General features: G+C 36.5%; 4 protein-coding genes and 1 non-coding gene across 9 annotated transcripts; 4 read left to right on the top strand and 1 right to left on the bottom strand.

Annotated features, from left to right (window-relative positions):
* Positions 1 to 23: 23 nt before the first annotated feature.
* LOC106175723 (aspartate aminotransferase, mitochondrial) lies at positions 24 to 25,035 on the bottom strand. 2 transcript variants are annotated; one of them, XM_013557846.2, is made up of 11 exons: positions 24,887 to 25,035; positions 9,162 to 9,318; positions 8,507 to 8,635; positions 3,870 to 3,929; positions 3,416 to 3,489; positions 2,959 to 3,046; positions 2,450 to 2,518; positions 1,802 to 1,988; positions 1,400 to 1,565; positions 818 to 968; positions 24 to 276 (listed from the first exon to the last, which is right to left on the bottom strand). In XM_013557846.2, the coding sequence occupies exons 2-11, from the start codon at positions 9,294 to 9,296 to the stop codon at positions 154 to 156; spliced, it is 1,182 nt and encodes a 393-aa protein (XP_013413300.2). In that variant the 5' UTR covers positions 9,297 to 9,318; positions 24,887 to 25,035; the 3' UTR covers positions 24 to 153. The 2 variants fall into 2 exon arrangements, with proteins under 2 accessions (XP_013413300.2, XP_013413299.2); XM_013557845.2 differs by lacking the exon at positions 24,887 to 25,035 and adding an exon at positions 10,715 to 10,872.
* Positions 7,554 to 7,625, top strand: Trnap-ugg (transfer RNA proline (anticodon UGG)). Its single transcript has one exon. It is a non-coding gene; the product is annotated as a tRNA-Pro (tRNA).
* Positions 13,894 to 14,953, top strand: LOC147762504 (perlucin-like protein). The gene is made up of 3 exons (XM_087010801.1): positions 13,894 to 13,963; positions 14,293 to 14,466; positions 14,718 to 14,953. The coding sequence occupies exons 1-3, from the start codon at positions 13,894 to 13,896 to the stop codon at positions 14,951 to 14,953; spliced, it is 480 nt and encodes a 159-aa protein (XP_086866927.1).
* On the top strand, positions 16,767 to 18,918 carry LOC106175726 (uncharacterized). The gene is made up of 4 exons (XM_013557848.2): positions 16,767 to 17,058; positions 17,497 to 17,692; positions 18,027 to 18,200; positions 18,542 to 18,918. Exons 1-4 carry the CDS (start codon positions 16,786 to 16,788, stop codon positions 18,778 to 18,780), a joined length of 882 nt encoding a protein of 293 aa, XP_013413302.2. The 5' UTR covers positions 16,767 to 16,785; the 3' UTR covers positions 18,781 to 18,918.
* On the top strand, positions 21,307 to 26,619 carry LOC106175725 (arrestin domain-containing protein B). Of its 4 annotated transcripts, none has more exons than XM_087011607.1 (3): positions 21,307 to 21,472; positions 24,788 to 25,031; positions 25,491 to 26,619. In XM_087011607.1, the coding sequence occupies exons 2-3, from the start codon at positions 24,800 to 24,802 to the stop codon at positions 26,408 to 26,410; spliced, it is 1,152 nt and encodes a 383-aa protein (XP_086867733.1). In that variant the 5' UTR covers positions 21,307 to 21,472; positions 24,788 to 24,799; the 3' UTR covers positions 26,411 to 26,619. The 4 variants fall into 4 exon arrangements, with proteins under 4 accessions (XP_086867733.1, XP_086867734.1, XP_013413301.2 ...); XM_087011608.1 differs by lacking the exon at positions 21,307 to 21,472 and adding an exon at positions 22,264 to 22,360; XM_013557847.2 differs by lacking the exon at positions 21,307 to 21,472 and adding an exon at positions 22,384 to 22,550.

The raw sequence follows: 26,619 nt of genomic DNA, 5'->3' as shown, positions 1-26,619 counted from the left end.
CATCTTTAAACTGTGTTTAAAAAAAAAATGACCTCTACTTCAGTACCATAAAAACAACACAACCCCTTTTATTTATCTTTCTGCTGTCTCAAATGCATGTCAGAAAATCATTGGCATGTCCTAACTTGACACACCCCCACATGTTGTCGCGCTCTATTTGGTCACCTCATGCATGGCATGAGCAAGGTAGTCCACATTTCCAGATGCGACACCTGCAACCGAGATTCGGCCATCTTTGGTCAGGTAGACAGAAAATTCCTTTGTCAATCTTTCAACCTAGAAAAAAAAACATTGCCAATTAAACATTTTTGGAAAGGTGGGGTGGGGGGAGAGGAATTGTATGAAACACCAAATACTTAAATTCAAAACATTGCCTCAAACCCTCATCCATTTCGCTATACAGACCCTTAAACAGATGGATGCCAGACATCGACCTGTTTTTACAACCAATTTTCCCCTTTATCTGAAAGCTTTTATACATAATGCTATTGATCCACTATGCTGGCTGAAAACCACTGTAACCTATTTTTTTTAGTTTAAGATACACCATGTTGTAACTTATTACACATGATAATAACTGTCACAGTCTTCTTGACAAACTTCTGTTTTACAAGCCCATGGGCAGGGAAGGGGGGGGGGGGTAAAAGAAATGCCATTTTGAGTGGAAAGATGTATTAAATGGAAATATAAGTTGTATGCTATTTCCAAAGCTGAGCCAACAAAGGGGGTACATGTAAAAAGGTTTAAGTTTTCATAAAATGAACCCCCTACCCCTCCCAACCCTTGATACTGCTGGCTCAAGGCCCGCCTGCTTTACCTGGTCTGGCTTGAGGCCAGTGAAGCAGAACATGCCAATCTGATCTGTGATGTGCTGCCAGTTGTGTGAGGAGCCTTCCTTGGCCAGTCCATCTCGCAGTCGCTTCCTCATGGTGATGATACGGTCTGCCATGCCTTTCACATCTCCAAGCCTACAATTACACACAATTCCAACTCAGGAGAGAAACACACACTTCCAATCAAGCACACAAACTACGTGAACAATTCCAATTAAGGGTTATATGAGTTAATATCACTTCTTTTAGCCTCAAAATGAGATTAGATACATATACATCATGAGCACAAATGTGGCATATAAACAATAACACACTATTCTTGTATACAAAAAGCCACAAATCGTCTGGTATTACCTCTCGCATCAACTTTATTTTCTACTCCCATTTAGCTGACTATTCATTTTGACTTGTGGCATGATATAAAGTGTATCATTCAATTTGATACTATATACAATACTTTAAACAATAGCTCTATATGAATATATTTTATGTGTTACAACTGTACAATATTGGCCATGCTCAGATGTTTTGAACTGTAAAAATGTAAAAAAAAAAAAAAAGCTTACCACTCCTGTCTCAGTTCTGGTGTGTGGAGGATCTTACTGACAATGCGGGCGCCGTGGATAGGTGGGTTGGAGTACATGGGACGAATGAGAATTTTCACTTGTGACATCACACGGTCTGCTTCCTCTTTGTTGTCGCAGATCACTGTGAATGCACCAGCTCTCTCACCTAATGCAATGAAGAGATTTTTTTGGTGATCATTATAATACGGTAAGTGGAATCTCTTTTAAAAGCACACAATGAGATTAGACTTTCACTTAGCAAAATTTACCTGGAAATTTTAACACATTTCTCTTAATCACCAAGGTACATGTATATGAAATAGTCCTTTTATCTTAAATATAAATACTGAGAACAAAGGGTTAAAATCATAAAATGCAACAAATAAACAAACAGTGCCTCACCATAAAGTCCCATGTTCTTGGCAAATGACTGACAGAGGGCGATGTTGTGCCCTTGCTCCAGGAAGTACCTGACGGCCCACGCGTCCCTGTCACAATCGCCACTAGCAAATCCCTGGTACGCCATGTCAAAGAATGGGAAGAGCTTTTTCTTCTTCATTACCTCACAGATCTCTTTCCATTGCTCTTGCTGAAATGGAAGACAGGGGTTAATATGGAAGGCCCATTCTTTGAAATTTGAAGCAAAAAAATATATATATGGTGTCATTTTATACTAGAGGTACAACTTTTTATTTGTGCAGTTCTTCATTCAGAAATAACTATGATGCATGTATTTTTCAAGTCCACCTGAGCAGCTACACGTATTACATGAATTATGTCACTTCCTTAGTAATGCAATATATTTTAAGGGGAGATAATATTTCGTACTTAAATTTTTTTAACCATGTCTCTGAGACATAAGAATTCAAAAATAAAATCAAAAAATGAAATATGATTAATCATATTGTTCAAAAAACCTGCCTCATTCCACAATCAGCGAAATTTCTAATAAGGGATTTGATTGACCCACAAAATTACTCTAAAATCAGAGAATTACAGTACCATGGACCAATCACATACACAGAGTCTCAAAACTCTCCAACTCCTTACCTTGGGGTCCACACCAGTAGGATTATGAGCACAGGCATGGAGAACAACAACAGATCCCTCTGGAAGATTCTATAAATAAAGAATTATTTATTACTTATTCCTCTGAATTGTTTCTGATCATGCTTCTTTAATATGACCCTGTTCTTTTTCTCAGCTAATTTAGACAAACATTAAGCTGGATAAAAGCTGTCATAGTTTCTGTGAGTGGTCAAGGGACACATTTCAACAGAAGTGATCAAAGTCACCACTGGCCTGTTGATCCCTAACCTGTTAAATCTGAGGTGTTCTGATCCAAAAAACAAAATATTAGGTCTATACACATTGCATATTTAGTGTAGGATAGATCAACAAAAACTTGAGTCAAATAAAGTGTAAAACAATCCACAGATACTGTAGAACACAAACCTACATGTAAGTGAGATAGTTAACTGCAGGAAAGTTGTACATCAAGTAGACTTTTTAATTGCGAAAAAAAGACACATATTTAGTTTTAAAATGCAATAACATACACTAATATCTTCGAGTGCGCCAGCTGCATCAAAACCACAGGTGGCAGCATCATAGTAACGGTAGGACTTCACGTCAAGGCCAGAGTGCCTGGAAATAGGAACACAACATGTGTACAGGGTCTATACCATATCATCAAATTATGTCATGTGTACAATGAAAACAATATTGTATATCTTCTGATTTTCATCTTTTTTTTTAAATTTATCATTGTATAACAGCTTTTGTCATATGTACAAGTTTATGAATAATATTTAAATATTACTAGTGCATGTACATACATATGAAAATTATCTGGAAATAAAGTAATGTATGAAAATGTAAGTAAGGAAAAATCATGCATTAAAAATACAAGTAACAAACTATGGGTATCTAAATCCACCCGTTTTTCATGAATTTTTTTTTCAAATATGTATCAAGCTAATTAATCTTTAATCTTACTTAAAGACAGGTACTTACTTAAAGATAGGTGTATGGTTGCCCCAAGATGGTGAGGGGATATAAAACACCTTGCTGGGGTTATACCACTTAGACTGGAAATATATTGTAAAGCATTTTCTATTAGAAGTATCAACATCCTTTTTAGAAATAAAATGCTTTAATTCATTACAAAGGAAAAAAAAATACTCCCACTAATAAAACTTGTTGTACAGGTTAATTTTGTCCATGTTGTTTCTTTAGTTACTTGCAATTTTGTGTGTGAGTGCGTGCGTGCATGCATATGTTCGTGCACGCATGTGTACAAGACAACAATTACAGAAAGAAACCCTTACTTACTATAAATTCACTTTAATCCATCACTCTTCTGTTCTTTATACACAATTATGTTGGTAATTTATTAAGTTTAATAAACAGATTTATATAATAAAAAATTTCAACAATTAACCAACTTTTAGAATTTTTTTTAACTTACAAAGAAAGCTGCCCCCACTCTGAGGGCTCCTGTACCAGAAATGGCTTGTGTGGTGACATTCTGAAAAAAAAATTATAAATTGACTTAGATTGAACTCTTTTTCATTAAATATTAAGGATTATGAAACTAGAGGATCAGAGAGGCGATACCGCCTCCAAATATTGTACCACCAGCTGGAGCAAACGCATTCGTATAGACCCCCACATACACAAAATAAGGGACACAGCCGACAGTTTTGTGCTTGACAAGCTGTAAAAATGCAATCAACAAGAATTTTTAAACTATTGCAAAAAATATATATGGTACAATCAAATTTAAGTTCTTCGTAAGGTAGGTCAAGGGTCAATTTCAAGGTCACAGTAAATTGCCAGTATATGACTTCCTATTCAAGTTCAAGAGTAACTATGGACCTATCTCTGTCAAGTTTGAAGTTAAAAGAGAAAGAAATTAGCAGAGTTCAGTTCATGATAAAAAGTAGGTCAAAGGTCAATTTCAAGGTCACACTTAGATTGCCAGTATAGGACTTTCTATTCAACTTCAATAGTAACTATGGACCTATCTCAGCCAGTTTTGGAGATAAAAGGGAAGCAAAATTTGCAAAATTCAGTTCATGGTGAAAAGTAGGTCAAAGGTCAATTTCAAAGTCACATTTAGATTGCCAGTATATGACTTTCTATTCAAGTTCAATAGTAACTATGGACCTATCTCTGCCAGGTTTGGAGATAAAAGGGAAGCAAAATTTGCAAAGTTCAGTTTATGGTGAAAAGTAGGTCAAAGATCAATTTTAATGTCACATTTATAATGCCAGTATATGACTTCCTATTCAAGTTCAATAGTAACTATGGACCTATCTCAGCCAGTTTTGGAGATAAAAGGAAAGCAAAATTTGCAAAATTCAGTTCATGGTGTAAAGTAGGTCAAAGGTCAATTTCAACGTCACATTTAGATTGCCAGTATATGACTTCCTTTTCAAGTTCAATAGTAACTATGGACCTATCTCAGCCAGTTTTGGAGATAAAAGGGAAGAAAAGTTTGCAAAGTTCAGTTCATGGTGAAAAGTAGGTCAAAGGTCAATTTCAATGTCACATTTAGATTGCCAGAATATGACTTCCTATTCAAGTTCAATAGTAACTATGGACCTATCTCTGCCAGTTTTGGAGATAAAAGGGAAGCAAAATTTGCAAAGTTCAGTTTATGGTGAAAAGTAGGTCAAAGGTCAATTTTAAGGTCACATTTAGATTGCCAGTATATGACTTCCTATTCAAGTTCAATAGTAACTACGGACCTATCTCTGCCAGTTTTGGAGATAAAAGGAAAGCAAAATTTGCAAAATTCAGTTCATGGTGTAAAGTAGGTCAAAGGTCAATTTTAAGGTCACATTTAGATTGCCAGTATATGACTTCCTATTCAACTTCAATAGTAACTAAGGACCTATCTCTGCCAGTTTTGGAGATAAAAGGGAAGAAAAATTTGCAAAGTTCAGTTTATGGTGAAAAGTAGGTCAAAGGTCAATTTTAAGGTCACATTTAGATTGCCAGTATATGACTTCCTATTCAAGTTCAATAGTAACTACGGACCTATCTCAGCCAGTTTTGGAGATAAAAGGAAAGCAAAATTTGCAAAATTCAGTTCATGGTGAAAAGTAGGTCAAAGGTCAATTTTAATGTCACATATAGATTGCCAGTATATGACTTCCTATTCAAGTTCAATAGTAACTACGGACATATCTCTGCCAGTTTTGGAGATAAAAGGAAAGCAAAATTTGCAAAATTCAGTTCATGGTGTAAAGTAGGTCAAAGGTCAATTTAAAGGTCACATTTAGATTGCCAGTATATGACTTCCTACTCAAGTTCAATAGTAACTATGGACCTATCTCTGCCAGTTTTGGAGATAAAAGGGAAGAAAAATTTGCAAAGTTCAGTTCATGGTGAAAAGTAGGTCAAAGGTCAATTTCAAGGTCATAGTAAGATTGCCAGTATATGACTTCCTATTCAACTTCAATAGTAACTATGGACATATCTCTGCCAGTTTTGGAGATATAAGGGACTAGATGTTATAATTTTGGAGTTACCATAATGTGCCTTAAATTTCGTACAGAAAAAATTAATTAAAATAAAGAAAATGTCATTTTGGTCAAAATTCTTGAAATAGGAGGTGCTCTGAAGTTTCAGAAGTTCAAATTTGATGAAATAATGTCATTTTTGAACACAAGTTGTCTGCTTTGCCAAGCCTTATGTTTTATTTTTCCAGAGTTCAAAATTTATTATCCATTACCGTACTGCACATTTTGCTTTTACCACCAATATGTACTTTTTGATACAGCGTAACTCGAAAACCGTATGGAATACAAAAATACCGAGACCACCTCCAGTGTTGGGCTTTACATGCTCTACAAAATGCAAAAAAGAATGGGTCTCTAGCATTAACGGTTCCCGAATTAGAGACAGTTTTCAGTTTCGGTATCTTATGGCCACTACTCCCGTGAAAATGCACCGATTGACCCCAAATTCATGGAGATGAAAGATGACCTGAAGGGTAACACTTTCCAATAATATTATTGGTTAAGTCTGTGTGGTGTCTGAATAACAGGGCAAAAAAATTTTTTTTCGTAAAAAATTTCATTTTTTTGAAAATTTTGGCCCATTTGACCTTGAAGTAGAGGTCAAAGGTCAAATCCAAGGGTATATTTGAAATCTACACATATGACTTTTGGAAAGCCGTCTATAGAAATTTTTCCCATAACTCCTTCCGTAGGGTAGATAATTAGCATTTAATTTTGCCATTTTTAGACAAGGGTGCATTGCAATGAGTGCCACACCCAGACCCCAATACCGACAAAGCCCAAATTTTACGTGGAACGAGTTGAGATTATAGGTGACCTAAATCCATGAGATGGGTACGGGGGCCCTTACCGTCTAGGAGGAGAAGTGGTAACGGTAGCCGTCCGGCGGAGCCGGCGGAACGATCCGGACGGGACCGAAACCATGTGTACCGCCAGCGCTAACGCTGGTGGTACAATTATTTACCTTTCAAAAATATTATTACAGTCAAAAAGCTGTCATAATCATTTAATGATAAAATCATACCAACAACTCAGTCCTCTGTTATCCTTCAACCTTAAACACAAGTCAAAAAGACATATTAAGTTTTTGCTGAAAACCATGAAGCAAACAAAAAACACCCTTACCCGAGTAACACGGGTAAAAAAAAAAAACAATCTTAACCTTAAGTTCAGGTTAACATTGGATTAAACTCAACACGTGGCAAAAAAGGAGTGCAGATTAAAAACAGACTGAGACCACATTCAGGGAGAGGAGAAGACAAATTTTTCAGAAAAAATTTTAAGCATGAAACTAAAAATTATAATAGAAAAACATTTTTAAATTTTTATTAAACATGACATATTTACATAGTTTTAGTGATATTATTTCTTTTTAACTCCCCAAAAGAGCATCTTATTCTGAAATAACATAAATTATTTTTAGAAGTCTAACTCCTCAGCTCCCCTAAAAATTTGGTTCATTTAAAAGACTGTGTTCTTGCCACAGCTGGAATGTTGTATCAACAATTGAGCTCCTGTTTGATATGACATTATATAAACACCTTGGTCTCATGCGAAATTCAATTGCTTTGCTACACACAGTGAATAACATGGCTCTATCTAAAGCCCCACAGAAAACAACTGGCTCGTTGGTCTAGGGGTATGATTCTCGCTTTGGGTGCGAGAGGTCCCGGGTTCAAATCCCGGACGAGCCCAGGATATTTTTACATGCTTCCTGTGGTTTCATGATGCTAGAAAATATCTACACTTTCAGGTCTTAGGATCTATGGATTATATCTTTGCAGTTACTAAAAAATAAAATAGATAAAGATTTTTTTTGAAGAAGAGGAAGAGGAGGAGGAGGAAGAAGAAGAAGAAGGGGGAATACAAAAGGCATGACCTTAGATTTACACTGAAGTTCAAATTCAACACAAGATTACTGGATTTCCCATTTTTCTTTTTTATTGCTATTCTCCATTTTTCTCTCCCCTTGTGTATATCAATGCTGCACCTTCTCACACCTAACACAACTACTGGTGCCAAGGGTCTACTTTACTATTAAATCTCCATGATCAGAACTTCATAACTATAACTGTTTTACTTCCATAAATATTTTCATTTAGTAAGCAGGGAGTAAATTTATAATTTCTGATAATGAAAAATCAAATTATTTTGCTTTAAGGTTTAAAAAGCATTTGAATCCTATATTGTCTTCCCCCACCCTTCAAAATTAACCCTACTCACATCTGCCAAGAAGAGTTTTGTTTTTGTTTGGAGATGACACAATATTGCAGAATCCCATCCAATAACAATTAGTTTTGTTTAGTTGCTTCTTCATTCCAAGTTTTAAAAAAATGTGCTGATTTTTTTTCATAACAAGTTGACTTATTTATAAACTCTTGTATTTCTGTAAAAAGTGCAAAACTGGAATACATCACTTAACATTTTGTGTAAGCTCTGTAAAATAGAAACTGAAAATATAAACCAAGTACACCTGTGGTAATCTGGTCTATCCAGTTATTCATACAAAAATGTATGGCCAAAGTACCTGCCACATGCACTAGAGCTGTTATGAAGTATCATAATCAATAATTACCCTTCCATCAGCTAACACTGGATTGTTTTCTCCCAGTGCAAGAGCTATGGCAGCTTTACCAAACTCTGGGATCCCTATAATTCCAGCATACTCTTTGTCCATGTTAGCCTCCACTATCATTTTTTCTGCCTGAAATAATAATAATAATAATAATAATAATAATAATAATAATAATAATAATGATTATGATGATGATGTTGAGAAGAACATAGAAGAAGAACAAAAACAACAAAAACAGACCCCACTTCCTTGAAATTAAAGTAAAGTAAAATACAACTTATCATAAAATTAAGTGAGATTCTTTCCAGATCTAATTTGGAAGAGTGGGTTAAGACTAGCAAGTGAGATGGACTGAAAAATGACATTAGACATGAAATTAAAAACAATGAATATTTATGTGCTCTATAATAAAACACAACCATCTTATTAATGAGAAGTCTCTTTTTCAGCCATAATATCTTGTACATTTGGTAAATCATGTACTAGTATCCTGAATATGCAAGCATTATGCAGCTACAACTTTTCATATAACATATCTATTAAAATTTATTTGATAGCAATGTTCACAACAGCTGAAAGAGATTTCAAACAAAGATGAAAATCATTTATGGCATTTGACAGGGCTGAACTAACAGCGGTGCATAATCTGTATTACCTTTTTAACAGAGGGCAAGACGAATGGTTTTCCATCATCACCTCTGTATGCCCCAACGCCAAGATTCATCTTCTTGGGACTGGTGTCACGCTTAAAGGCTTCAGTTACCCCCAATATGGCGTCTGGAGGACCCATTTCCACATTTGTCCACCATGTACTAGAAGAAAAACAATAATGGATTTATTTGTCAAATTTTAAATATTATTATGCTTGTATAATAAATTTATTGGGAGGAATAGGAATCTTGAGCTGGCCACATAATTGTCATAAAGGGCTTATCAACCAGGCCCTCTTATCCCGTGGGAATAGTCACGTGACTTACCACTGGCCACCAAAAAGGCCATCTGGTAAACAGAACAGACAGAAAGAAGCCTCCGCCATTTTCTGCAGCAGCACACGAGCAGCGTCAACCAAAGAACAACTGTAGCTATATTACGTGCAAACAGAACTGGTAAGTACAATTAACAAATCTACCCTTCCATCCAACCCCAACTCCTCCAGCGATTTTTGCAGAACCCACCTTATCAGTTTATTCAGTTACTTTAGATGTATATGTTAAAACCAAAAAACAAACGCTCAGGCACGTTCAGCTCACGACTTCTATCTTCCAATTCAGTAACAGTTAACATAAACTGATCCTGGCATAACCAAGCTATTTCGAACAATAAATAGACATTTCTACATAACCGGAGCACAGGAAAAAATCATTACCAACTTCACACTAACTGAACTTTGCAGGTTCATGCACAAGAGTTACTAGAAGATGTACCTGCCATTGCTATGAAAGAATTATTCATTATTCATGAATGACATGATGGGATAATCATGAGAATTGACTCCCTTCCACAGTACTGGTTATGTAAGAGTTTAAAAGGTTAAATTTATTTGTTATCAAGAAGTGGTAGTTAAATGGTTCCATACACAATTGTGGAATTTCTAAGTAACAGTGCCCAATTTATATTTAAAGGAAGACATCATATCCGGACAAAGTTACTGTCAATTTTGGCTTTAACAAAGGTGATGTGAGCTTTTAGTATTACATAACTGTATTACTGGCTAGTACAGCCACATGCAATATGCATAGCGTACTATAGGTCATAATATTGTGTCATGAACCACTGCTATAGACCATTCTAGAATAAATGCAATTTCAATGCAACATATTATAATTTTTATATGCATTGAGTAACTTGGCCAGCTGGGGCATGGAAAAGACATGAATGTAATATATGCACTGCAGTTCTGTAGTGCATGAAATTACACAAGACAAGTACTATAACAGTACATGTATATAAAAGCCATCATCTTTGAATAAAAAAGGGGGCAGATGTGCTGCAGGTCTTATTAGATGGCGACGAACAGCAACCACAAACACCACAGTACATGTTGCTGTAGCCCGTATCGTTTAAAATACTGTACACACTTTAAACAAAGTAATCTACTTTAACATGTGATCAAACCGTGATCAACTTTAGCAGACAACCCGCTATTCTAGTTCAATACAGGCGGTATGACAGCACATTCAGCCGTGAATCTTCTACAGGAATACTTACGCTGATCTTGTCTGTCCCGACGCAGCGACAAGTTTTGCTCCATGGCCGAAATATTTGTATAAAACGGCAGCTTTGCAATAACTTTGAAGAGCCATGCTGAAGTTCTACAAGGTGACCTTGACCCAAAAATCACGAAATGCTGTTGCACAATGGGTGCGTGCTCAACTAACACAATTTTCAGTGATATAATGTTTGGATCGTGTGAATGGATAGTTGTCACTGCGCCTGTTAGGTGAAGAATATCATTTTTATAAGGTTACGTTTTCTAAACCCAGAACCAGGCCCTATATGATAACAATTTACGATTTCGTGGGAGACCTAGCTTGTTATCCTTATGTTTTTTTTTTTCATTTATTTTTTTAAAGAAAAGTCCGAAGGTTTATTGTCACCATTTTTCGGACCAATGAACCTTCGGACTATCGAGATGCCCCCCCCCCCCCCCCCCCATCCCCAGTTAACAGTCTATTCTCGCCTAGGAAACTTTTGGAAACCACATGAACCAAATGGGTTCAGATTCAGAAGTTTATTGACAATCGCGGCTCGCCCTACATCCGGTCATGATCAAATACAAATACAAGAAGTAATACGCAGAGTGATTACCATAAACAGTTTGATACCTACATTATATAATGTCTAGACTAATGCAGGGAAAGTACAAGTACTACACAATTTAGATTAATATAGGGATAAAAAAAAAAAAACTGATCCAACTAGAATAGGCTGCACTAAACCTTAGGCCTATATTAAACTAACTATTATATAGGGGGATATGAAAACTGCATCATCAAATTATCTAGGTTTTATTCAGCATGGATGCAATTTTCATATCCCTAGCTTTAAAACAATCATAAAGAAAATCAGTTGTGCATTTTGCGATATCAAAATCATTACATTGCAGTACGGTAATAAAAAGTTCACTGATGGACTCACTGTCCAATAGGCCTATATCTTTAACCTGGTTAAAAAATATGGCTATCAGTGGAGCATATCATCATGAAATGGAACTCATCTTCAACTGACCACATGTTGCACACCGTGCACAGCCTTTTCTCTATCGGTATTTTAGGGTTCTTGTGTCTCCTCTTTTCTATTTCCAAATTGTGTGCACTTATATTCTGAATTTGCAAAGGAATGTAGTAGCTTTGGATTTGTGGATTAACTGTATGTATATTTCTCTTTTAAAATCTTTTTTGAAGGTGCTGTAGGTGCGTAGTTTTTTACCCTCCGTGTTCAGGGATGCTAGGTAATGGGTAGGAGTAGAGGAGAAACGGCGGTATGGAATCCCTAACTGTCGCTTTTAATCCCCTTTAGACTCCAAGCACACACGCACACGCTCACTGGGTAAACGACGATTTTCCCATACCTACCGATGGTGAATGAATCCATTCCGACATTTAAAGCTAGTCTCTGTCTTTTTTTTCTCCTAAAAGTAGGCCTATATATATTTTGTAATAATCCTGTAAGAGATTATTACGGCGGTATTGCCATCTATGAAGGTCCACGCAGCCTGATGGCAAGCACATATTCCAGAATAATTGTGATGACAGCTGTTTTGGTGGCATGGTTAAATGGAATTTATTATCTTTCTATGAGTTGTTTTACAATATCTTTATTGTGAAGTATGAATCTCATACGATCAGTTGTCGTTCTTTTAAATATTAGGAACACTGACAAACAACTACATGTAGGCCTGACAGGTCTAGACAGGTCTAGACAGGTGTCCCAAAACTGAGATAAAACGGACAGGCGCGCGTTCTCATTGAGTTCTTTTTACAGTATAAGATTTTTATCACCTCGACTAGCTAAGAGATTATATGTATTTCACAGACACAGATGGCGTAGGTTTTTTAAGTTACCAAAAGTATTTTACCACAGTATCGCTGCTGCCGTATTGTGATTCAATGTGCAAGATCCCCTCCCCTGCAATGTACTAATTCTTATCTTACTGTTCCAGTATTTATCATTATAAAACGTTTTTCTCCGTCATCAATATATATATATATATATATATATATATATATATATATATATATATATATATATATATATATATATATATATATTAGTTAATTGGTTATATTTTTAGGTTCTTTAAGATGAGCATATAATACTTAAAGCGATTTGCCATTTTTATACCCTATACATGTATACTATTATATAATTTTCATATGCTGATAAATAGGCCTACATGTATGTTTTAAAAATTCGCCACAAAGATGGAAAATATTCTGTATACTCGCCTTGTGCAACCGAAATTCATATGCATGTTTCTAGGCCTACAGATAGGAGTTTGAACCACTTCAGACGACATGTCGGATATTTTGTTGAAGTGGGGGTAAGGATATCATTGGTTTTTATTCTGATTGACGATTATTCAACGAAACTGGTCTGGCACTGAGTCATATGTAAGATATTAAGCTAATTGTAATGTGACAGTGATATTTCGAAGACCACTGTAATGAAACATGTCATTCTTCCCATCCTAGTTATGGGTCCTATATCAATCACAACCAACACAGCCTCTCCTATAGCCATTTGTCCTTTCATGATGGCTCGTATCTCAGTGTTAGTCGCTCTTGTTATGTTCGTCTCCGGAACTTTTTCAGATCCTAAAAATGATTTTTTGAAAAAGATGCAGCTGTACAACTTGATGTCTCGGATCAAATCCGTGAATGATATGTTATTCAAGGAATGCCGCAACGTGGTTGACGTCCTGGGAACACATTCGCTTATTGGCAGACGACAGTCTGAACAGTCGGCTACCTACGACATTGATCTAGAACTCGCTCTGGCACGCGCTAATTTGGACAACTTAAAGGTTGGAATCAATTTGGTTAGGTTAAACATGGACATTGTTTGAGGTTTATAGTTCTTTCAGGTCCAATTGTAGATTTGCACCGCCCCTCCCCCATCAATTCTAAGCACAGTCAATAATAACATATTTCAGTACCTTCTTTGCATTTGGTAACTAGTGCTTCATTTTACTCGAAAGACCATCCATTCTTTAGCGTAACTCTATTTTTTAAATGAACTTTTTTGAACAAATGCACTTTTCCTTATAACATATTTCACCTTCTTTGAATTCGGTAATAAGCCTTACATTTTACTCGAAAGAGCATCCTTTTTTAGCGGCATTCGATTTTTTCAGCGTACTTTTTTCTTTGTAATATTTAAAGAACATGTACCTGGAGTGTAAGGCTCAGCAGCTGCGCACAGTACCCGCAACCACAACTCCGACTACAACCAGAAGTACGCACGGGGCTTTATTTCATAAGTGCACTTTCTTTCATTGATAATAATAATAACCCGTTAAAAATCCATCTTGATACCACAATATTCGAATTCTGAATGCCAAAGGAAATTCAAATGGAAAAGAAAAATATTTATTTCATCATCTGTTTAGGGCCATAAGACAACTATACGAGATTCATTATTCCAATTAACAGCTGGGTATCATGGGTAGGGAGTGGGTCAAGTGTTATCTTGGCCCACATGTAATTAATCAAAATGCAATACTTAAACGATCGCGTTTTTATATTATATTATATTATATTATATTATATTATATTATATTATAGGGCCAAAATGTCCTTCACAATTCGAGAGTCTCGGTGGTAGTTGCTATCTGTATATGAATGTAAAAAAGTCCTGGCATGGTGCTAAAGCGTACTGTGAACAGAGAGGAGGCTACTTGGCAGAAATCAATTCGGCAAGTGAACAGAGCATCATGGTTGACATTTTGAAGAGAAATAGTGAGTACATGTTTTAAAACATAACATAAGTACAGGGCGCTTTAATACTCACGCTGCTGAAAAAAAACTGAAAGATATGTCGCATATCTCCGATTTGAATTTAGTTTTACTCCGCCACCCAAACATCTTTAACGTAAAATACACAATCTTGAGGTTTTAGGATAAGGATGTACAATAAATCTTCCACAAATAAATAAGAACTAAAATTTATTTTGTAACATAGGTGTTAAAAAAAAGTACATTTATTTCAGCTACTGTGGGGTATTACGCCTTTCTTGGTGGAAGTGACGCACAGCAAGAAGGAGTTTGGCGCTGGGTGAACAGCAGCACCATCATCGACTTGCCGTTTTGGTCATATGAGTCTCATTATGATCCTGGAACGGATTATCTGTGTGCGAGGACATATGGGGATGCTATCGGGCGATGGCATGATAGTTCAGACGACTCCAAATCCACTTTTGTTTGTGAGTTTACTCCCAATAATTAAAATATTGGCATGGTTACTATCATTCATCTAAGATCGTTGACGCTGCGCATGTTACATTTTACGGCAAAATTGTAATTAAGTCCCGCGATATGTGTAGCATTAGACGAACGCAATAAACTCAAAATGCATGACATATCTCAGCGTTTTCTGATTTTTTTTGATCACCCATTCCTCAGTTTCACCAGAACAAGCTTTACATTGTTACTTTGCATTATGTTTACAAATGTCACTGCATGAATTGGATTAGCCCTCTTAGCGTTTTTGTCGAAGAGAAATGAAAAAAAATGGGATCAGATTGATTTTCTTCTGTTACACCTTGACGAGCGCGTATATACAAAAATATGACAGGCTTATTTTAATATATGGCTATAAAATAAAATATAATATATGGATTTTCTGGTTGAACCATGTGTTTTCATAAATTATTTGAGCTTTTCTCAATAACTTCTGTAAAGTTTAAATATCGGGCATATTGTTTTATTCGAAAAGTCATCCAAGAGCCCTGCGAGAGTGTCTTATTTGGAATCGATGACCGTTAACACAGTTTAGGTGAGGTAAGCTACAATCAAACGGTAATCTTCTCATGTTTTACAGGAGACTAATAAAAGAATGTTAGACCTATGTAACAAAAAACTAATTTTCCTAAAAACTTCAACATTTTCCCTTCACCACCAATTTGCAGTATTCCATATCTAAAACGGTTCACAAAATTGCGTTCTTGAGCCGTTTTTAAGCAACAATTAAGTTCGTGGCTTTTGCGTCACATTTGTAAGGAAGATAGACACTGGTGAAAGCTGCACCAGTAAACTGATGCTAGCAAAATATGCTGTTACCCCGAGTTTCAGTCGACATTACAAGTAGTTTTTTTAATTGCTTATGCAGGGAGAGATTTTTGCATACTCCTCGTCCCTCTCCGGATATGCGAACTTACACAAGTGTTTGCCTGTGTACTCGAGACGTGTATGACGAACAAACTCCTTCCGTTCTTCTACCTATTGACAAATTATTCTCGTCCGTTACTGCTACATGCTAGGTGTGACAGAACCTTTATAAGAGGAGCGTGCATGGTTCTGTGATCCTTAGTTGCATATTTTTGTGAAGAAGCGTGAATGTTGGACATTTGTTGGAATGTTGGTGTTCTGAGCAAACCTTACAAAATACACCACATACAGATACGGCACAGGCATTAGGTGAATTTTCAATGACCTCTGAATATCAGGGTGACAAAATGTATACTAAACGAAACAGGTGTGAGTGCTCCCATTGCGTTCCTATTACGGGATAAGTTTTTATCAGCTCGACTAGCTGGAATATCATATACTGATTTCACAAACGCAGCTGGCGTAGGTAAATTCAGTTACCAAAAGTATTTAACTGCAGTATGATTACTGGTTTGCTGCGATGCATTACAAAAAAAAAATGCAAAACAAAAAATGGTAAAACAACCCAAACCTGCCCTATGTAACCGAAAATCATGTTCATCATCCCACGACTAAAAGTTCTGAACAACTTAGAATAATCTAACCTTCTGTTAAGCTACAGTTTTATTTTTATTCCCCAAAAATAAAATAGATAAGTAAAAATCCCTACCCACTGCTTGGTGTCAGATATTTTGTTGAAGTAGAGGTAAGTATTATTTATTATATTTTGGATTGACGATAAGTCAAGGGAATTTTATTAATGGACTAGCATTGAGCCATATGGAATATGGTGTGACAAAGAAATTTCGAAGACCACTGCAATGAAATACGTCATTCTGCCTAACCTAGTTATGGGTCCCATATCAATGAAAAGCAACACAGCCTCTCCTGTTTGGCAATTTGTCCTTATTAATGATGGCGCGCATCTCTGTGTTCGTCCCTCTTGTTATATTCGTCTCCGGAACTTTTTCAGATTCTCAAAATGATTTCTTGAAAAAGATGCAGTTGTACAATTTGACGTTTCGGATCAAATCCATGAATGACATATTATTCAAGGAATGCCGCAACGTGGTTGACGTCCTGGGAACACATTCGCTTATTGGCAGACGACAGTCTGAACAGTCGGCTACCTACGACATTGATCTAGAACTCGCTTTGGCACGCGCTAATTTGGACCACTTAAAGGTTGGAAGTTTGCAGTTTAGTTAAGTTTAACATGTTCTTTGTTCGAGGTTTCATTGTTCTTTCAGGTCCAATTGTAGATTTGCATCCCCCGTCAATTCTAAGCACAGTCAATAATTACATATTTTGGCACCTTTTTGAATTTGGTAACTAGCCCTTCATTTTACTCGAAAGTGCATCCCGTCTTTAGCGTAATTCGAGCTTTTATATGTACTATTTTAAACAAATGCACTTTTCCTTATAACATACTTCACCTTTAAATATGGTAACTAGCCCTTCATTTAACTCGAAAGAGCATCCCTCTTTAGCGACATACGATTTTTTAAGCGTAGGCCTACTATTTTTAACAAATGCATTTTTCCTCGGAAAAATCAAAGATTATAATTGTCATTTAACTTTATCAATTCATATTCGTAAAATTTACCTCTGTAATATTTAAAGAACATGTACTTGGAGTGTAAGGCTCAGCAGCAGCGCACAGTGCCCGCAACCACAGCTAAAACAACCGCTACGAATGCACCCCGTGTACCCACAACCACAACCACAACTCCGACTTCAACCCAGCTTCCTACGACCACAACCACAACCACAACCACAACTCCTACTACAACCCAGCTTCCTCCGACCACAACCAAAAGTACGCACGGGGCTTTATTTCATAAGTGCACTTGCTTTCATTGATAATAACCTGTTGTGAATTCAAGTTAATGCCACAGTGTGTTTCATACATGTAGCATATTTCGAATTTTGAATACCAACTATTACAGAGATTTAATTGGAAAAGAAAAACATTTATTTCATCATCTGTTTAGGACCATAAGAAAACCTATACGAGATTCAAGTGTTATCTTGATCCACATGTAACTAAGAGAAATGCAATATTTTGTAGATGGCGTTTTTATATTATATTATATTATATTATATTATATTATATTATATTATATTATATTATATTATATTATATAACAAAGGTCCAAAATGTCCTCCAAAATCCGAGAGCCTCGGTGGTAGTTGCTATATATTTATGAACTTCAAGACGTCCTGGCAGGGTGCTAAAGGGTATTGTGAACAGAGAGGTGGCTACTTGGCAGAAATCACTTCCGCCAGTGAACAGAGCATCATGGCAGACATTATGAAGAGAAATAGTGAGTAAATGTTTTTTAAACGTGTGAGATAAGTACAGGACCCCCCTTTAATACTCACGTTGCTGAAAAAATTGAAAGATATGTCACATATCTCCGATTTGAATATAGTTTACCCCCCCCCCCATCTTTATCGTAAAACACATAAACTTGAGGTTTTAGAAATAAGTTTGTTCGATAAATCTTCAATAAATAATTATGGACTACATTTTCTTATAACATGGGTATATTTCAAAAATAATAACATGATAAATAATATAAAAATACAATAATAATAATAAATAATATAAAAAATATAATAATAATAAATAAATAAATAAATAAATAACTGACATCTGTTTCAGCTACTGTGAGAGATCATGCCTGGATTGGTGGAAACGATGCACAACAAGAGGGAAGATGGCGCTGGGTGAGCAGCAACACCATTATAGACAAGGCGTTTTGGGAACCGGGAGAGCCTAATGGTTCGACCGAACAAAATTATTTGTGTGTGAAGACATACGGAAATTTTATCGGGCGATTGAATGATTGTATAAACTCCGCCAACCTTCCTTTTATTTGTGAGTTTACTCCCAATAATTGAAATATTGGTATGGTTACTGTATCATTCTTTTAAGATCGTTGATACTGTGCATGTTACATTATAAGGCGAAATTGAAATTAAGTCCCACGATTTGTGTAACATTAGACGAACGCAATAAACTAGAAATGCATGACATTATATCAGCGTTTCTCTGATTTTCATATTCACCCATTGTTCAGTTTCTCCACAACGAATCGTACAAGATTTACATTGTTACTTTAGATTTGCATTCGTTTTCCAATGTTCGGCTACATGAAGTACTAGTTTCCGTAAGTTTTGACTCAAATTGTATTTAAAGAAATTGGTCGCCCCCACCAAAAATAGATAAATAAATAAAATGAATAATAATAATAATAAGATAAAGGAAGAAGTAAAAACTAAAAAAATATGAAAATGATATAAGTAAAGTAATGACAATAATGTTAAGTTAAAAGCTTGCAGGTTCAGACAGAGCCTGCGTATATTTTGGTGCAAAAAACGAAGAAACCAGAAATATCACTTAATGTGGTGGATTAGCCCTGTCCGTTTTTAGAGAAATGAAAAAGTGTGATCGGATTGCTTTTCTTTAGTAACACTTGAAGTATACGAAAAATAGCCTATGTTAGGCTTATTTTGATGTATGGCTATAAAAATATTATATGGATTTTCTGACTGAACCGTGTCTTGATTTCTTACTTTACAAGTTTTTTTAATACGACCATTTAGACACAAATAATACATGTTATATTGTATCACTGGAATTTGGAAAACTCCATAAGGGGCCCTGTGAGGGTCTTGTGTTTAGGACAGACGATAACGAACAAAGATAACGTACAAAGATAACGTGACCTGAGCTATACATGTCTATAAGTACCCAGGCGCAAGCGATAATCTTTTCAAGTAAAGAGTCCACAAAACGAACGTTATACTCTTCCATATTGTATTAAAATGTAATTTTCCTTCAAATTCCACCTTTCCCCCAAGGTATATCATAGCCAAACAACCTTCGCAGGATTACGAACCAAATTCCTTTTTTGAGTGATCTTTTTCTAGATTTTGCTTCACTCTCGTAATGAAGATACATTTATCTTTAAGTAAACTTCTTTTCTGTATTATTCAATAAAGAACATGTACTTGGAGTGTAAACCTCAGCAGCTGCGTAAACGTAGGCCTACCCGCAACCACAGCCAAAACAACTGCTACGAATGCAACCCGTGTACCCACAACCACAACTCCTGCTAGACTACAAGTCAGCCAGCTTCCTCCGACCACAACCAGATTTCATAAGTGCACCTTATTCCGCTGATTAGAGTCTTGTCATTAATTAATCTTTGTATACAGCAATAGTGTCGTATACATGCAACATATCTGGATTCAGAATGCCATAGAATGGTGAAAAAAATAATTAAAAAGAAATTTAAATCTATTTCATCATCTATATTTCATTAACTGTGCCATATGCAGTGACGTTCCCAGAAACGGGGTTGGGACGCGTGTTCTCTCGGTTTACCTATAATTAGTAAAATAATGTTTATACTCTAACCTTGACGTTTGTATAATATAGGACCAAAACATCCTCCACAATTTGAGAGTCTCGGTGACTATCTGTTAAGAAACACTTTGAAGTCCTGACCGCATGTTTTGCGAACGGAGAGGCGGCTGCTTGTCAGAAATCACCTCGAGGAGTGAACAGAGCATCACGGCTGACATTTTGAAGAGAAGTAGCGAGTACATGTTTTTCGACGCATAAAATGAGTTCAAAGTGTAACATTACAATTGTTGACGAAAAATATGGAAGATGCGTTGTACACCTTTTTACATACGAGTTAACCTGCCTTCTTCGCAACCTTTATGAAAACATATGATCTTCAGTTTTTGGGAATATATTTGTTCAAACAATCTTTCGATAAATAATACATTGCCTGTGTGGATTTGAAATATAATAAACATGTAACAATTTCAGGTACGCTAAAAAGTTCATTGGGCTGGATTGGCGGAAGCGACTCACAGCAAGAGGGAGAGTGGCGCAACAGCATTATCATCGACAAGAAATTTTGGAACACCTAGTTCTTTAACTGAAACATATTACCTCTGTGTTTATGTACGTCGATATTCTGTTGGGCGATGGACAGGTTGCTATAACAACATCTCAATTATTTTTCTTTGTGAGCTATCCAAATAACAAAGAAAAACGGTAGTGTTATCATGACTGTTTCAATCGTCGCCATGTATGTAACATACAGTGTAATACGTATGCAATATCGTAAAACAAATTTAACTGCACGATATATCTTAGTCTTTTTTCCGAATTTTTGTTTATTATTCGTTTACATGTGTATAATACGGCGCTGTATGTTATTAAGCATTGTGTTCAAATATTCTGCTTTCTGACTCCTAGGACACTGTTGACCGAGTATGTAGTAGCGATTTACCCTCTACTAGGGACACAGATTGATTCTCCATTAAATATTTGACTCTGGTTAATTCATGGCTCATTTTGCCTAGTTGGAGAAAAGTGCACATAATTGATCTGCGACCCCGGTAGAGGGAAGTAAGGGCATATAACTCCATGTAAATTCACACCAGGAGAGTTAAGAACGAGGGCAGTTATGTATTTTCCTAGCCTCAGGAAGGAGACCGAGTTGAAGTCGGGAAATACAAGCGCTTATTTGTATCCAACTGTTGTACAGAGAACTAACAGGAAAGCGGACAGGTAAAATTTTGAGACAGGCTGAAACGTCTATGTTTGCTATTATTATCTTTACTCAGTTAAGACACGAGCGAACCAACCTTTTTCTTAGTGTACAGGACCTAGCTGAAAATTTAAAATAACCCAGATGCAGCAAGTTTTTAATATGTTTGGCAGTGCGTGGTCAAAATATATCGCATCAAAACATTTAGATTGGAACTGTGCAGGAAAATGAGCGAAATATACTGTAGAAGATGTGCCACTGGCGCTTTTAATGGCAGCAGAATACAGAAAAATCACAATTTTCGTTCTGGTTCACCATTGTTTGTAATGTCTGACATAGCATACATACGCGCTTTAACAATTTGGGGCCTATCCAAGTACACAGCATTATTAATTTTATTTGATAAAGATTGTTGCGAAAGACGCTGTATGATCTTGAAATTAAAGTATTGAAATAGTAAAGTGTACAACAGATGAATTACAAAAACTTTGATTTCATTTTGTATTTGTCATTTTCCGGATATATCCAATGTGATGACCCCAGTCGCTCGCCTGTGTATACCATATTTACCTCAGCAGCACATCATATACAATATTAATGGCCATCATTGAGGCCCTTGCCCTGGATAACGTGTTGCGTGACCTTAGCCTTAACGACTCGGTGCAGCGGTTTAATCTGTCTAACACATGTTAAAGCTATCTCTCTCTTTCTCTCTCTCACGCAAACACATAACTTGGTCTGTGTTGCGTTTTCTTAGTTTTCTTTTTTGTACTAAATACATAAAAAATTGAATACTCCGACAGCCATTCCTGTACAGTGCCTTTGTTTCTGTGTTTTTACAAGCTAAATCTTCATTGACTGTATAATTTATTACTGCGAGATGTAGCATACTTTACGCCGGGTTACAGGTAAGGCTTGTTATGTTCGTTGTTGAATATGAATAGCATCCTAATGCTCTTCTCTATCATCCACATGTTACTACTGTGAGGGAATTGTGCCGCTTAATTTCAAATTAAGTTGCTAATTGTTATTTATCGCGATAAACAGCATGGCGTGCATGTACAACTACATGTACGTCGAATAGGCATTCAACCCACAGTAAGTACTACCTTTAAAAGAAGTTATCAAGCGCACTTATGCTGTTATTGAAACCAGAGACGGTGAGTAGTGAGCACCAGACCGAAGGGTGTGTGTGTGTGCGCGCGTGCGTGTATGTTCGTGCCAGCGTGTCTAGATGTCCTCTGTGCATCTGTCTTTTGTGTGTGTATGATAGCGTGTAGTCACCTATATTTTATTTTATGAGTGCGCTGGTAGGTCCTAAGGCAAGAACCTTATAAGACACAAACAGTAGTGTCTTGTGGAAGTCGAACGGCTGTGCTTTAAGTGGAAATTGGCGCGCGAGGTGGTAACACTCGAGTTCGGGCGCTATCTTTATTATAAAATTTGTTGATTTTACAAATCTTATTTCATGTACAGCACTGTATTCCGTATGGGGAAATTAGAACCTATAATAACATACTGTTGGAATGATGTGAATTTTTCTTCAGTCAACAGCTAATATTGAGATAGGTTTTACCTCCAATATTTCAATAAGCTACACCAAGTGGCCTGAGGTAAAACCTATCTCAATATTAGCTGTTGACTGAAGAAAAATTCAAATCATTCTTATAACTTAACACAGCTGATGAAATTCTTCTCTGACATACTGTTGCCTATTAATAACACGAATATTATGATCTGTAATGTTTGACGTTACTTGCACGTAACCATGGGTCACCCTGTTTATTAGCGTGTGTCTGCCAATCAACTTTCTTATCGACGTATGAAATATTAATTTAAGCGAGGTCAGAAACGAACGCGCACATACACAAATAAACACTCGTCCACACGCGATGGCATACGTCCTCATTTATTCACTCACTGCCGCAAACTGTAATTAGTAAAATAACACACACACACACACACACACACACACACACACACACAGCATTATATTATCACTTTTGTAATATATCTATATCTCAATCGTCCCTTAATTGCGAAAATACCCTGCATAGGCAAACAGGCCACTGCTTGGTGTAGCTTATTGCTGAATATTTGACACCTCGTTTAAAGGTGAACCCAGATGAACCCCTTATCTGTAGGGGTTAGTAGAGTGGTCTATTCTAGTTGCCTTTTAAGTCAATTGCTCGGTGAATAAATCATCATTTCAGGTAAGGCAGTATTGTCTATGGTCTTTTATTAATGTGTACCTTCATGCTGAGTTGTGGCATACGAGCCAAAGACAAAACCCTACGAATAACGTGCGGATATTAAGCAACAAAATTGGTTTCACGATTCTACGTATGTGTTGGTTCCTTTGGTCAAATGATTAAAATTGTCACTTTGTCCTTGGAACCAAGTATACTGTTTCCTACCTTTAGAAGAGAGGTCCGTTGGGATATTAAAATGTTTTCAAAAAATGGACGAAATCATATTTGTATAAAAATTTTAAATCGTACTGTCAGTCTCACATGGTGAAGTTCAAAAACAGAAAGGGCGTTCACAGAAAAATAAAAATAAATAGTAAATTTCATGCTCGACTATGACCTTGAATTTAATGAATTAAAAAAAAACATGAAATTGCCCAAGAATACCACACTAGTCTATGAGATGAACTCTGGCTTAATAAAAGAAGAACGGCAAGATGCAGTGTTTTTTATTTACTTCTTTTCTTTTTTTTTTTTTAGATGTACTTTTTCTGGGGGTGATTTGAATGTTTTACGTTTGTACTGAATCTCTTTATTGCACAGTCTCCTATTAGTTCATATATTGTACAGAGGGCCGAATACTAGGCGATTCTATAAAAGTAATGCACCTATTCGGTTCTTGTTTTCCATTATGGTAGACTAACGTGATGCATATATCCTTAGATGTAAGTCAGGTTAAACATTTTTTGGATTCATTAACCAATCAAGGTGACAGCTGAGCGTGGGAAGGCCATTTCGTATTAGTTCTGCATATACTTGTACACGACAAAATATCTTTCTGTGGTCACCGCGTAGGCAATGATATCTAGGCTAATGTTGGCAAGGCAAGGCTATATCTCAGTTGTCTGAGTTAATGTGTGCCTAAATACATATATTCATGATTTATTCCAGTATCGCACATAGTACATGTCAAGGCCAAGACTTGGAAAAGGGGATAGGCCTTTTATGTACACTTGCATTTGTTTATTGTACAAATCTTGATACTTAAAAACTTGCTGTATTGTTTTACAGTCAACAGAAAGCAATTCAGCAATATCTACATATTATCCCATTTGAATTTTTACATATTTTTATATATATTATCAGTAATACTACACCATGAACTGCCTAAGACGCCGACGCGAGAAAGAAGAAGCTGCTCAGAAGATCAACTCCTTCACCACGTCCGTCAACAAAGACCCTTACCTGAAGATACGCGTCCGTAAGGGGGAGAGGACCCCGGCCAGCCTTCAGCAGTACATCTATGTCCCGGGGGAGAGACTGGAGGGACAGGTCCTGTTAGAACTGGGTGGGGCCATAGAAATTACAGCTCTCGAAGTCACGCTTAAAGGTTGGCCTAAGAATAAATTCATTTTGTAAAAAAGAGAAAACACAAAAGAATTAATCAATTAACAAAAGAAAAAAAAACATAAAAAAATACGTGCAATTACTTATAATTTTTTCTCCGAATTAAAAGACGTGAAAGTACTGCCTCAGTTTTCAGCACAATAAGATGGTTCGACAATCTGTACACGTATCAAGCGAAATAGACGAATTTGAGTTAAGAAACATTTAGAGGTTTGGCAGAAAGAAAGATGGTTGAACATCTCACTTGATTATCTTTCTTATTCATAAAAATGACAGTAATCTGTACTGCCTATATTGCAATGTCTAGCATGAAGGTGGTGCTGGGATGTAATAGGGTGGAGACATGCTCATAATTTTTCCTCTGTTTTTCTTGTTAGAAATGGTATGTGAATGATAGTCACATTAGAATCCTATTTAATTTCTCTTGTTTTTTTTTCCACAGGCCGCCATATATTTTGGTACATGTCAAAAGACGACATGGGACGTGCTCTGCACACAAAATCTAAGATATTCTTAACAATACACGATCTCCTCTGGACGGAAGATAACACCACTGGCAAGAAACTTAATAAAGGCAGAAACATTTATCCCTTTGAATTCTTCTTGCCTGTTGCCATTCCAAGCACTTTGAAGGTTGGGAACAACATAAAAGGTGCACGAATCAAATACGAAGTCAAGGCAACTTTTTATACGAAAGGTGGCGCAAAGGTTCACTCCACTATTGCTGAAGCCTTCGTCTCCCGCGTTCTTCCTAACGACTTGGTGCCTGAAGAATTTCAGAATCCTGTTCAAGAACTTAGACGACAAATTTATTTCTGTGGGGTATGGTCCTTAAAATGCAATCTACACATGCCCAAAAGAATTTTCACGGAAGGGGAGACTGTACCAATTGACATTCACGTTGAAAATAATACCGGTCTAAATATAACCGAAATTCAGTGTATTTTATATCAAACAGTGCGAGTCAAATGCACGCTTACAAAACACTACCGCTTCCAAACACCAATTTCGCGATTATTATTGCCCGTTCTTATCGAAAACGGAGAGGAGAACACCTTTGACAATATCTTAATGCCAGTGCCCATACCATTGGAAGCAAGCAGTCTACACCACCAGGAGAAGTGTCTAAACAGAGTACGCATTGCGTATTTTCTGAAGGTGATCCTGAAAACACCAACTTTCGCTTTTAAAGAAATCACGGTTTCCTGCGTCCCACTGTGTATTACTACGTTGCAAAAAACGGAGACGCCGAGGCTACATGGCTGTCCGGCTGCTTTGTCTCACCAAGGAAGTATTCATGAGGTTTTTGACAAAGTCGTAAGGGACGCCAGAGAACTTATCTGCATCATCAAAGAACATTAGTAGCCACACTGACCGAGGACAATCCTGCATTTTTAAAGATGTTAAGAAGACATTGACCGTGGTGGACTTATGGCGGCGTACAGAACAGAATGGATCTCGTTGAACAGCCGATGGATTTTCTTTTTAATCAAAAACCGAAGTGAAAAAGACTGAAGATTTTTCTTTTTATTGGACGTTTTTATTATTTCAAATAAACGACAAACATGACA

Source organism: Lingula anatina, chromosome 4 (genome assembly GCF_051362555.1).
Source record: "Lingula anatina isolate TDL-2025a chromosome 4, LinAna3.0, whole genome shotgun sequence".
Classification (NCBI taxonomy): Eukaryota; Metazoa; Brachiopoda; class Lingulata; order Lingulida; family Lingulidae; genus Lingula; species Lingula anatina.
Note: the sequence above shows the minus strand (reverse complement) of the source record. Positions and strands in the feature narration are given on the sequence as shown.